Source organism: Sphaerodactylus townsendi, linkage group LG02 (assembly GCF_021028975.2).
Source record: "Sphaerodactylus townsendi isolate TG3544 linkage group LG02, MPM_Stown_v2.3, whole genome shotgun sequence".
NCBI classification, from domain to species: domain Eukaryota; kingdom Metazoa; phylum Chordata; class Lepidosauria; order Squamata; family Sphaerodactylidae; genus Sphaerodactylus; species Sphaerodactylus townsendi.
Genome location: NC_059426.1, coordinates 58,770,878 through 58,784,278, shown reverse-complemented (window position 1 = coordinate 58,784,278; position 13,401 = coordinate 58,770,878). Strand labels below are relative to the sequence as shown.

The 13,401-nt window shown below is 44.0% G+C and overlaps 1 protein-coding gene across 1 annotated transcript in view; it reads left to right on the top strand.

Moving 5' to 3' along the window:
- Positions 1-13,401, top strand: part of SLC49A4 (solute carrier family 49 member 4) — a 107,928-nt gene that overhangs the window by 76,939 nt on the left and 17,588 nt on the right. Inside the window, exons 6-7 of the mRNA XM_048485712.1 lie at positions 1,472-1,539; positions 5,626-5,753. Coding sequence (XP_048341669.1) covers positions 1,472-1,539; positions 5,626-5,753 — 196 coding nt within the window. The remainder of the gene's footprint in view (positions 1-1,471; positions 1,540-5,625; positions 5,754-13,401) is intronic.

The window sequence follows — 13,401 nt, the reverse complement described above, 5'->3', positions numbered from 1 at the left end:
AGGGACGGGAGCACCTTCCCTATGAGGAGAGGCTGCAGCGTTTGGGGACTCCTTTAGCTTTGGAGAGGAGGTGGCTGAGGGGGGGATATGATTGAAGTCTGGGCAAAATAATGCATGGGTAGAAAATGTTGACAGAGAGAAATTTTTTCTCTCTTTCTCACAATACTAGAACCAGGGGCATCTATTGAAAATGCTGGGGAAGAATTAGGACTAATAAAAGGAAACACTTCTTCACGCCAACGTGTGATTGGTGGCTTTGGAATATGCTGCCACAGGAGGTAGGTGATGGCCACTAACCTGATAGCTTTCTTCTTAAAAGAGGCTTGGACAGATTTATGGAGGAGAAGCTCCATTTATGGCTACCAATCTTGATCCCTCCTTGATCTGAGATTGCAAATGCCTTTAACAGACCAGGTGATTGGGAGCAACAGCCGCGAGAAGGCCATCATGCTCTCAACATCCTACATGTGAGTCTCCCAAAGGCACCTTGGTGGGCCACTGCGAGTAGTAGAATATTTGGAAGAACATAAGAATAAGCCGGCTTGATCAGGACAGTCTGTTACAAAGCCCAGTCCAGCTCTCTGGGTTACTCTGGAGTAGAGATGGACTAGATGGACTTTGGTCTGATCCAGCTGGCTTGTTCTTATGTTCTTATGTTCTTAACAGCTTTTACTTGCAAGGAAGGCAGCTTTTACAGCAACCAGATAACTGGAAACTGAAACCAAGCGCTCCACCCAGTAGAACCACACTAAATCAGACAATGATAGGGGAGGAGCAGAGTCTTTTATACTCTGCATACATGCACAATAAATGTACCACACTAGCAGAGTCCCTTTTGCCTACAGTATTTGATTTTTCAAGAGTCTTTTTTTCTCATCTAAAGTACTCTGCCAGTCCAACAGAGGCAAAAGTTTAAATCCTGCATGCCTTGTTATTTTCTGCAAACTCCCTACCCATCCCTTGCTCCATCATTAGACTGGTCCTTTGCTCCATCTTTAGGCCAGCACTTAAAAAAAAAACCCTTCTGATCCTTTGGAAATGATGGCCAGAAGGTGTTAGGTGATCTGGGGAAGGCAGGAAGGAGCAATAAATTCCAGATAAAGAATTACACTTCCTGTTTTGCTTTTGAAATGCAAAGTACCATGTTCAATAATACACAAAATAATGGTTTTGACAAAAGCAGTTAGTAAAAAAGAATGATAGTTCCAGAGGTATATTGGGGGGGGGGATGGTGCCCAGAGACAATACCTTCTCCAGGGCCCCCCCCCCCGTGCCCAGGGACATGATTCAGGAGTGCTTAGCCCTTCCCCTGCCAGCTAGCGCGGGGGGGCTTTGGAGCAGGTTCCCCCTATGTTCCCTTGTATTGAGAGGGGCGTAGGTTTAAATTTTTATGTTGTTTTACAGATGGCAGATATTTGATTTCCAGTTTGCTTGAAATGACATCTTATTTCTCACTATTTAATGTTTTCAGGTTGATGCAGGTTGGATTGGATTCTGGTCCATTGTAGGAGGCTGTGTTTTTGGCATAGCACTGGCAAGGTAAGAATTGCATCCTTCCCATGTAGCTTTATTTTTCTCCAGTGGAATAGTTCTTTAGTTATATTAAAACGATACCCCTTGAGATAATTTTCTTTTATCAGTGACAGCTGGGAGAAAACAAATGTGCTTGTCTGAGTTGATGACATGTTCATTTTCTAGAATAGTAATTTTGTATTCAGGGCTGAAAATTCCATTTGCTCAGTGATTGAACTGAGTAGTTCATACTATTGTGTTTGTCAGCTACTCCCCATCCACACCGTCCTGAGGTGGGAAGAACCACTTAAGTAAAATAATCAAGGACCATCAGTCCTTATTTCCCTGTTCACTTAAACCTCCGCTTTTATAGGTGTTACAATTTCCTCAGCCTAATTTTAGAGAAATATACTATCCTGAACTAGACATTAAAGGCCCATTTTTAATGTTCTGTTGCTTTCTGCTTTCTTAAGCTAACTGACCGAAAACGATTGCTAAAATCACCTTAAACCTTAAGCCAGAATGGTGCAGTGGTTAGTGGTCAGACTAGCATCTGGAAAACCCAAGATCAAATCCCTACTCTATCAAGGAATTTCACTGTTTGACCCAGGGCAGGTGACTGTGCCTCAGCATAATGTACCTGAGGAAAATATCCTTTTTTTAAAAAAGTAATCTTCTTGGCATGTGATTGTTACAAAGATATGCTTGAAAGTATGGGCAGTGCCCAGAGAAATAACAGAAATCAGGATCTTGTGGAATAAGATTCCTAGTAGCAAATAGACTTTTTAATGCCAGTTGGTTCTCTGACTTCAGTGGGATTAAGGAAAAAGAATTTCAACTGCAACGAAACCTAGCCGCAGTCCTCTTCTGAGGGAAAAATAACCTCTGGTCCTAAGCATCTGTGTTGTAAAATAATTTCCTGGCTCTTACAGGACATTTTATATACTGCATGGCAGCACGTGCCCAAATTTCCTTTCTGCTCATAAATTATATTGCGCTTTTAAATTGGAGTCTTCTGAAACTAGAGGACCATTCTTTTCTAACCTTAAGGCAGCTCAAGCACAGATTTGCTGACTCAGACCAATCATGTAAATCTTGACCTTTTGTGGTACTATTAATTTGTTTAATATGTAGCTTAGTTTCAACCTCAAATATGTCTTTTAATGTCTCCTAGAACTGCTACAAAATTGGCTTCAAATTCTGTAACAAGGTGAAATCCCTTTGTAGTGCTGGTGCTTAGCTTTGCAGTATATTTATTTGTGGCTTTTTGAGAAAAAAAAAACGAATGCTCCTTCTCTAAATATAACTTTTGGGCTGAGGGATTATATTGTTTCAAACACAGAGTTTTTGTGCACAAAAGGAGTGGTGATTTGTCAGTTTTTGATGGATGATCCCCCTTTTTAGGCTTATTCAGCAGTTATCTGGTGGAGTTGAATCAATGTCTACGCTGACTATAATCTCCTGGAAGTTGTAATTAGGAAAATTAGGTAATGATTCTTGTCAAGCGTGACAGGCCTGTGTATTTCATTGTCAGCCTGTGACTTACTAAGCGGGCAGCTCAGTACCTTTTGTAATAGGCTCAGTGTGTATGTGGGGGGGGTGGGTGGGTGCTGTTTGTACTTTTAGCTGCAAATTTTGTTAGAACCTGAAGTGTTTCCATTTAAGAACTATAGTGTAGTGTTACTTCCCCCAGCCAATGCTTCCTCCCTGCACACCCAGTCACCGCAGCTAAATTACAATATAATTGCACACTACTTGCAGACATTATTTATGTCCCAAATAAAGAGCCCTACACATGAGTGTAGTTCCAATTTTGGGCGAGGCAAAAAGCTATCATTTGAGTGTCAGAAATATGTCTGTATTCGGTAGAAATGTTTGTGCCTGTGGAACAAAATTAGGCCTGTCAAAGGAAGGCACAGTTGGAAAATATGCTCTTAAATTTCATTATTTTGTTACCTGTAGTGTATACAGTGTCTTCCTCCACATGAGATTTATGTGCTCAATCTTGCTACTCTTCTAGCCCAGACCAAAAGCGTTGGGATAATTTATATGAAGTGTGTTTATGATTGAAGAGCTTTGGATATTTTGGGCAGCTGGCGGGTGTTGTACCTTTTTGTTGGCAGCTGTAAACCAAGACTGGTTTGAGGAGAGGAGTCAAAGCAACTTCAAATAGTGATGTCCTTTTTCTATTATTATTACACAGCTACACAAATCAGTCTTTTTCTTCCCTGTCATTTTTCTTGTCACGTTTACTAATGGTCACGGATATTTTTCAGACTTTGTCCTTCACAGATCAGAATTTCCTTCATCTTTTAAATAGCAGCAAAGTCAAAACAAACTTTGTAGGCTGGTATAATATTTATAGCAATCAGCAGTGGGATCAAGAGCAACAAATTATGGTTTTCCACTATTGTAGACATATGGCGTGAATTTTCTGGATCATAAAATACTGATCCAGGCATGTGGGGTGGGGGGGAAGAGTTTCTTGGGCAACTGTTAAAGGAAGGAATTAATTTGCTGCTCCTCCATGTTTCTCAAGTGGCCATTGTTTAACAGAGATCTAAGCACTATGCGGCAGGGGAGAACAAAGTTAATGGCTCTGGAACTGTTGAGTCGCTTTGAGTCACAAAATGGTCCCTTAGAGCCAGTCACAAAATAGCAACCAATAGAAAAGTTATGGTTGTTTAGAGCAGGTCTGCAGTTTTTGGGCAGGGAAACTTTTCCTCTTAGGATTGTCAACATCCAGGTGGGGACTCCTAGAATTACAGCTGATCTCCAGGCTACATAAATTGCTTGTTTATTTATTCCATATTTATCTAAAACATTTATTTCACTTTTCATAGAGAAAATGGCTGCTTTGGAAGGTGGGCTATATGGCATTATATCCTACTAAGTTCTCTCCTTTCCCTAAATCCCATCCTCGCAGGCTCCACCTGCAAATCTTTGAGTATTTCTGAACCTGTAGTTGGCAACCTTATTCCCTCTACAAACTACCATGCTCTACAAGATAGAAATATACAGTTTCCTCTGTGTTTTCCCCCTTGTAAGAAGCAAGGAACAGCTCTGATGCTGGGTGAAAGAGTCAATAGCATGCTCCTTTCCTCTTCTGGAGAAATGGTAACGTGAAAGAAAGGGAAGAAAGGTGAATGGGAAAGGGAGCCAGTGCTGACATTTTCCCATCCAGAGCTTCTTGTCCTTTACATGTTAGAGAGATAGGAGAAGCTGCATTAAAGAGAGAGAGGAGAGAAGTACCTTTGAAGGATAATAAAGTAATTGCAGCATGGCTGAAGGTGGAGAGCTACTTTGAATTGCTTGAAGAGTGATTGGTCATAAATTCGTATCATAAACAAAAATTTCAGTTGCTCTCTTTTTGCTAATTATGAACAGTGCTTCCTTTTTCAAAGGTGCTGGCGCATCATCTTGGACTTGTCCCCCTTCTTAGGTTGCAAGCATCTGAAATGCACCAGGCAAAACACTTGAAGTGTAGGCAGTTAGTTATACTTTTTTTTTTGTAATTGGATGAATGGGTTGGATTCTGAGAATACCAGGCTGTTATTGGAAGCAAATTGTTTCATTCAGTGGCCAACCAGTTGCATTGGAGAATCAACACACAGAAATGAGAAGTCAACACCTTCTGAAATGGCTCCTGGGACTGGTTTTTCAGAGTTTTACTGTCTCTGGATGAGTAGGGAGGGGGTCTCCATTAGTATCCATGGCTATTAGCCTTTGATAAACATATGCTCTGTGAAGTTATCTGATTCACCTTTAAAGCTGTCTATGCTCGTGGCCATCACAATATCTACTGGCAGCAAATTTCACAATGTAATTACTCATCAGGTAAGGGAGTATTTCATTAGCAATGCTTATGAGTCAAGTTTCAACTCATTGAAGATGGTTTAGATACAGTTTTCCGGTATTAAAACACTGTGATATTCGGAAAGGGAACGATATCGTTTGTTGACCTTGATGTCTGCTGCTAGACTAGAGTTGCAAAATACCATTTCAGCAGTCACCATGATAAATAACTTTCCCAGCAATTCAGACTAAAGCACAATGTTCTTGCTATTCCAAGGTGTAAAGTTCTTGTAATGTGTTGTGTGTCTTTTTTTCTAGGTTCGCAGATTTCATCAGAGGAATGCTGAAACTTATACTTATCCTCTTATTATCAGGGGCTACTCTAGCTGCCATCTGGTTCACTTTGACATGTGTAACCACTGTCATTCACCTGCCTTTAACTACAGGTATTTATGTTCATGTTTAGCATTCATTAACAGGTGTGTTATATGATGAATGATTAATATAGAATGTTGTGGAAGTAATTTTTATATTACAGATTAAATAATGTAAAGCTTTTTAAACTCTGAATTGAAAACAGTGGCCTTGGTGGGTTTAAATAATGGGATTGTTCTGCAGTCAGTTCTGATCTGTAGCTCCCCCTCCATCTAAAGACAGTTTACAAATCCCCACTTCAACGAGAAGTTTGTAGAAGTATTTTGCTGTACAGCTAAAGGCAGTGGCATATCGCTAATGGGGACATGGAGTATCCCACATTCCTGGGCACATGCCATTTTGTCATGAGGGGGCACTGGGGTGCAGGGAGGTGGGGGCAGGGCTTGGGGGCGGCACCCCGCCCTTCCTTCAGACTGGTTTCTATCCTCCCCAGGTCCTGGGGAGGGTAGAAGCAGGCCTGCAGTGGGGTGGGGCTTGTCAGCAAGCGGCCCAGGCAGGCGCCACAGCGCAGGCCAGCCCAGGAGCCGGCTTGCTGCTGTGGCGCCCGTACAACCCCCCCCCCCAGCCCTGCTGGCTCCTATAAGTGGGGCGTGGGGGGCACAGGGAGCCGGGCGGGGAGGCGGTCATGCCCCCAGCTGCCATTTAGGCCTGCTACACCACTAGCTAAAGGAACTGAATTTCTGGATTGATAGTATAAGATTATGCTGTGTGTGTACCATCAAGTCACAGCTGACTTATGATGACTCTGTAGGGTTTTCAAGGCAAGAGACGCTGGGAGGTAATTTGCCCTTGCCTGTGTCTGCGTAGTCTGAGAGAGTTCTGAGAGTACTGTGACTGGCCCAAGGTCACCCAGCAGGCTTCATGTGGAGGAGTGGAGAATTGAACCTGGTTCTCCAGATTAGAGTCCATTATTCTTATCCATCATGCTGCACTGGCTCTTTAAGATTATGTTACATATGTGCAAATCCACACAAGCAATTACAGGCCATTATTTTTTAAAAACCTTGGGGGACTTCAACGTCCATGCCGACGCTGCCTCATGTACGGTGGCCACGGACCTAGTGTCATCCATGGCAACGCTAGGCCTCTCCTTGATAAATTCTGGCCCCACCCATAAGGTCGGGCACACGCTGGATTTGGTCTTCGGGTCGGGAATAAATCTGGTCGTATCCTCTACTGATAGAGTGCCATGGTCCGACCATTATGCCCTGAAGGTCCGGGTGGACTTGCCACGCCACCCCCGTCTAGGCGACGGGCTGATTTATGCCCGCCCACGGAGACTTATGGATCCACTTGGTTTCCTGAATGCTCTGCGGGACCCTGAACCCGCTGGCATGCTCGATGAGCAGGTGGAGGATTGGAATTCCCGTCTCTCCGATGCCATCGATGTTGTTGCCCCCCGGCGCCCTCTCCGCCCCCGCTCCCGGCGCGTTCCATGGTATACTGAGGAGCTGCGCCACATGAAGCGGGGGCTTAGACGGCTAGAGCGAGTGTGGAGGAAATCTTGTGACGAAGCCAAGCGAACATCTTATAGGACACTTATGAAAGCCTATGAGGTGGCGACGCAGGAGGCGAAGAGGGCTTTCTTCTCCTCCTCCCTCGCGTCCGCTAGCTCTCGCCCAGCACAACTGTTTCGCATAATTCGGTCGTTGACCTCCCTATTGGAGAGATCCTCAAATTCCCAATTGAGTATTAGCTGCGAGGCATTTATGAGCTTTTTCGCGGATAAGATCACGTCGCTCCGCCATGACCTTCCATCCACGTTTGCTACAATTAGCGAACTGGAGACTCCCTTGCCGTCTTCGGGTCCTTGCCTGACCCAGTTTTCCCTGCTCTCCGAAGCCGCTGTTGACAGAGCCTTAGCTGCTGTTAGACCTACTACCTGTCCTCTGGATCCGTGCCCGTCCTGGCTTGTGAAAACCTGCTGGGCGGAGCTACGACCCCATCTGTTGAGTATAATCAATGGTTCCCTTGAGCAAGGAACCTTCCCGGATGGATTGAAGGAGGCAGTGGTCCACCCACTCTTAAAAAGACCATCGTTAGATCCTAGTGATCTGGCCAATTACCGCCCCGTCTCGAATCTTTCGTTCCTGGGGAAAGTAATTGAGAGAGTGGTGTTGGAGCAGCTTCAAGGTTTTCTAGATGACGCATCGGCTTTTGACCCCTTCCAGTCTGGCTTCCGTGCTGGGCATGGGATGGAGACTGTTCTCGTCGCTGTCACAGATACACTCCGTATTCAGCTCGACCGAGGCGGATCGGCGCTGCTGGTGCTGTTAGATCTCACCGCAGCGTTTGACATGGTCGACCACGACCTTTTGGCCCACCGCCTGGCCGCCTCCGGAGTGCGGGGCACTGTCCTTCAATGGATAGCCTCGTTCCTCCGGGGCCGGACTCAGCAAGTGAGGTGCGGGGACCAAACCTCCCGGAAGTGCCCACTTCAATGCGGTGTACCCCAGGGGGCGTTACTGTCCCCGCTGCTATTTAATATCTACATGCGACCCCTTGCTCAGCTGGTATGGAGTTTTGGGCTGATTTGCCATCAGTACGCTGATGACACGCAGCTCATTCTGTTGATGGAGGGGGGAGCAGCCGCCGCCCCTGCGGCTCTACAGCACTGTTTGGAGGCGGTTGCTGGTTGGTTGCAACAGAGCAGGTTAAAACTGAATCCATCGAAGACGGAGATCCTCTGGCTCGGCTGCGAGGGGGGGTGGGATTTTCCAGCCGCCGGTGTGGGAGGGGGTCACATTGGCGCCGACCCCCTCCGTTCGCAGCCTGGGGGTCCACCTGGATTTGTCTCTCTCAATGGAGACCCAGGTGGCCCACACAACCCAGGCTGCCTTTTTCCATCTCCGTCAGGCCCGGCGGTTGGCCCCCTTCCTCTCCCAAACAGATCTGGCCTCCGTGATCCATGCAACGGTCATCTCCAGATTAGACTATTGTAACTCGCTCTACGCGGGCCTTCCCTTGCGTTTGATCCGGAGATTAAAACTGGTTCAGCATGCAGCGGCGCGCTTGCTAACAGGCAGCGCCGCCTGGGAACACATCCAGCCTGTGCTGCGCCAGCTGCATTGGCTTCCAGTAGAGTTCCGGATCATCTTCAAGGTGCTGGTGTTGACCTTTAAGGCCATACGCGGCCTGGGACCATCGTATCTTAGAGACCGCATAACCCCATATGTCTTCGATCGGCGGAGGCCAATTTACTGGTGGTCCCTGGCCCTTCAGTGATGCGGCTGGCCTCCACACAGGCCAGGACCTTTACGGCCCTGGCTCCGGCCTGGTGGAACGCTCTTCCTCCAGCTGTCCGGGCCCTGCGGGACCTTGGGGAGTTCCGCAGGGCCTGCAAGACGGAGCTGTTCCGCCGGGCCTTTGGGGGAACCAGCCGCTAATAGTGCCCCCTTCCTTCGGCCCTTGACAACTGGGCCACTTGCCATCCAACGAGACTCGCCATGCCTCCCCCTCTGAGGGGGGAGGGATTTTTTATTACTGGAATGCTGGACGCCATTTTAACTTGCTGAGTTTTTATAATTGGAATAGGAACTGATAACTTTTTATCGCTGCCTTAAATGGTCACTTATTTTATATTGTATTTTATATGTTGTGCACCGCCCAGAGCCCTTCGGGGATGGGGCGGTATAAAAGTCTAATAAATAAATAAATAAATAAATAAATAAATAAATAAAAATGACTTGTTAAAATAAGCTAACTGAGCAAAACTTTCTAGCTTAAAGTTTTTTTAAAAAAAACTGCTGTTTTGTACAAATATTGCTTTTGGGGGGTAATTGAGGAAGCCATCATATAAGTATTTTAATTTTTCTGTGGAAATTATGCATGCTTGTACTATAATAATTCTGAAATCTGGAAAAACAAGCAAGTCCAGAAATGTGAGTTATTAAATGTCTGTAGTAAGATGCGTGCAATAAATTGGGTAAATGAACATTGCAAATTATGCTTTACTGATTCAATTACATAGAACAGAGTAGGTCTAGTATACTGTTACGTTGTGCAGAAGTATTGGGTTAAAGCTAGACTGAGTGACATTTCCGGAATTCCTTCATTTTCTGATTTAGCATAATAAATTTCTTCCATTGTCCTGTATTTTTTCCTGCACATTATGTTTTAGGTTTGCATGCCATCTTCTGTCTATAGTCTCTCTGCTGTTGCTGCTGGGATGTTTGAACTGAGAACCAGACTAGAGTTTCGACCTTTGTGTGTGTGTGACCAGACTATAAACTATGGATTATTTATTTATTTACTTGCTCAGCAAGCTAGTTCCACATTTTTAATTCTTGAAGACAATTTGCTGCTGTGCTGAGTGCTTTACTATTTTGCTTCTTCATTCCTGGTTTGCATTACTTTGGGGTGGGGAGCTTTCCCTCCCATTCCTGTAGCTTACCTACTCCCCCCCCCCACCTTTTGTTTCCCTTTGGTAATTCTCAATTTCCTGCAATCACTGATTCACATTTTACTTTTTCCCATTCAATTTGCTGAAAGAGAACTAGCAGTTAAATAGCACATGGAGGCATTTATTGGACTTGAGAGTTAATGCTCTGGGAGGCGGGCAGCAGGAGAGTTCCCACTTTGCGGACCATTGTCTGAAGCTTTGTGCGAGTTCGGTGATCCGTTATCACATCAAATTCAGTTCTCGTCCCATTTTGGAAGATTTTCTTTTGAGGTATCAGGTTTAGAAGACTTTAATTTAAATGCAGATGTGTCACAGCTGGAATGTTTCTTATAGGCTGAATATGAACTAAAATCAGGTTTGAGGGGACTGCTGATCTTGAAGTTCCTTCTTGATGGTTTACCAAACCTAAGTAGACAAATCCATGCTTTCGTACTGTCCTCTGTTTCAAAGAGGTGATTGTTAGTATGGTGACACAGATGGACTCTAGGAGTGACCTTCCTTCATTGTGTGAAATCCATTAATGAACTTGGAGACTTTGTGCCCTTTATTATTGCTGATATATAGACACAGATTACCTCTTTCATAGCTATACCATCTGACTCTGTTTAATTAAGAGAGCTTTTGCTGAGCACTTTCTGTCTGTCATTCTGTGTATCTATATAAATATATATAGTCTGTCTTATTCAAATTAACTTTGAGACTCCAAAATTGTCCTTGGTGCATAGCTATAAACCAGAAATGAGTGCAGCATGTTGAAATTGATGTCTAGTTGAGAGGAAATAGCACCTGAGTTACTGATACTATAAATTTCCCTTGGTCTTTTCTGTGATCTGTTTGTCATATTTAGAGTAATCAGCTCCGATTTTTTTTAGAGCAAAGTGTTTTTAATGGCTGAACAAATCAAGCTTTGCAGCAGTTGCTATCTTTTTGGAATAGCAAATCACTGAACCACAGTTGGTGGTGAAGGGATATGCCAAGAGCTTTTCCCATTGTGCAGAAAGGTGTTGTATAAATGAAGAAAATTTATAATAAACATAGCTGAAGATGGGGAGCAGGTAAAAGGTAGGATAGTGGGTGGGTGGGAAGGAGAGAAAGAAGCAAAGAAAGGACAGGATATGGAGGATATGGGAACTGCTTGGAGGGAGGAAAGAAGAAATAGTGTGGGGAAACAGGTAAAGGGTGAATTTAGGTGCTCCATACAAGTTCTTACTGAGTCTGGTAGCTGGCACTGTGCAAGTCAGCCAGACTTTTCTCAGGAAGAGGGTGACAGGGGTAGGTTAACAAGAAAAACTTGTGAAGGGTGGGCAGATAAAAGTAGGTTTGGATAGTGGATTGGAGGAGGCAAAAAGGAGGGGCTATGGGGGCTATCCACAAGTCCTTCTGGGTTCCCCACTTGTATATCTAATTCTCAGGGTGGCACCATCTGTGAATAATTAAATCCAGCCATTGGGGCGCAGACAAGACCAGTCTTTCTATAAACATGAGAGAAACCCAGGTTTGCTGGAAAAATCTGACATATAAGAATAATTAATTGTGGGGAAATATCCCCCCAAATGATAAAAGGATCACCTGTAATGGATGCCGTTAGTACCTGTTGCTAAGCAACAACAACAGTATTGCCAACCATGAAGCCTTGATTTCTGTTTGTACAAGGCATGACCCTTTCCTGGGCTAGTCTGGCGCTTGGACTCTGTTTTGCAAGATGATGATCTGTAGTGTTCCTGGGAGATTCCCCACTATTACTGTTGATCTCCAGTCAATTAAGATCAGTTCACCTGAAGAAAATGGCTGCTTTGGAAAGTGTACCCTGCTGATGTCCCTTCCCAGGTTCCAATCCCAAAATCTGCAGGTAGTTCCCAAGCAGGACTTGACAACTTAGTGATTTCTCAAGTAGGAGTTGACATCTTAGTGATCTCCTTTTTAAAACTTAGAAAGCAGCCTTTACTCTTTCTGCAACCTTTAGTATTGATGTCTTGAGTTTACTGCTAACATCAGTATGGCAAGCCACTGCAATAAATCTTCAAATTTAAAAGCCTTTTCTTATCTCATTCTCTTATGCCAGTACATATTTTAGCACTTGGCATGAAGTCTTTCAAAAGCAGAATCCATTAGTCTTGATAAGTTGCTAAAGGTCAGATTCTTCTTTTAGTTCCAATGTCTTTTCCTGAAGCTCTTTAACTAATAGAATACTGTTGTTACCTTCAGCAAAGACAATCCCTTAAGGGGTAAAGTACCTGGGTAAAACTGCCACTTCTCTGCAGAATTTGGTTGTATGATTCTGTTTTGGAATAACTGAGTTGGATTCAGCCAGCTTTTTCATTCAACCTCACCCTTTCCCAATATTTACTCTGTATCTAATCACTCGTGCCTTTTTCCTATGCATGTATCATGATCCTTGACATAGTCTTTTTGGTGATCAAAGGGGGAAACTCCCTTCTGTTCCTTTTTACCAGTAGAAAAGCTGGCTGGATCCAACCCTTTGGTCTTTGCAGAATTGTAGGCTTTCGCTGGCTGATCTGTGTGTGCACATTTGAGGACTGAAGCTCACAGTGGGGAAAAAGAGTGAATTTCTGTAGACTATCTATATTCAAATTTAGCACAGTTTTAATTTGTCTTCTAAATTTATTTGTTTGTACTTTATTCTGAAGCATAATTTTTGAAATAGTTTTCTTGGACAAATTAGTGCTACATTGTCTTAATTGATGCCTTTATGCTTTGTGCCTTGAAAATCAGCCTCACATCCACATGAAACAATTTCTTGACGATGGAAACGCACCAGCTATTTAAGTGCTAATTTATAGGGCTTCATGCCGCCTTATTCCTGAATGTAATGATGCAATATAATGAGGACCTCTGCGCTCCAGGGTAATTGGGAGAAATGGCACATTTAAATTGATTTGGTTGAACTTATTCTTTTTTGTGATAATTAAAAGTTTCAGGGTGTCGTGTGAGTAACAGAGACAAAGTATTGGAGTTCAAATGCAGGGCAGTGCTCAGTGACACATGGGCTGTAGGGAGGGAATGTGAGTTGGCTGCTTAAGCTGCCAGCACAACTTCAGGATTAATGCTAAAGCAGGGCTGCATTGACATCTGAGGTTATAGGGGCACTGACAGTTCCTTGAATCGAGAAGAGGGAATGCACTGTGGATAACAAAAACAGTTCATCACTGTGCACAAGCATCTCTCTGAGCAATTACGAGAGAATACTTTACATTTTCAAGGCAATTTGGGTTCATTAAGTGATGGTAAGTACTCCC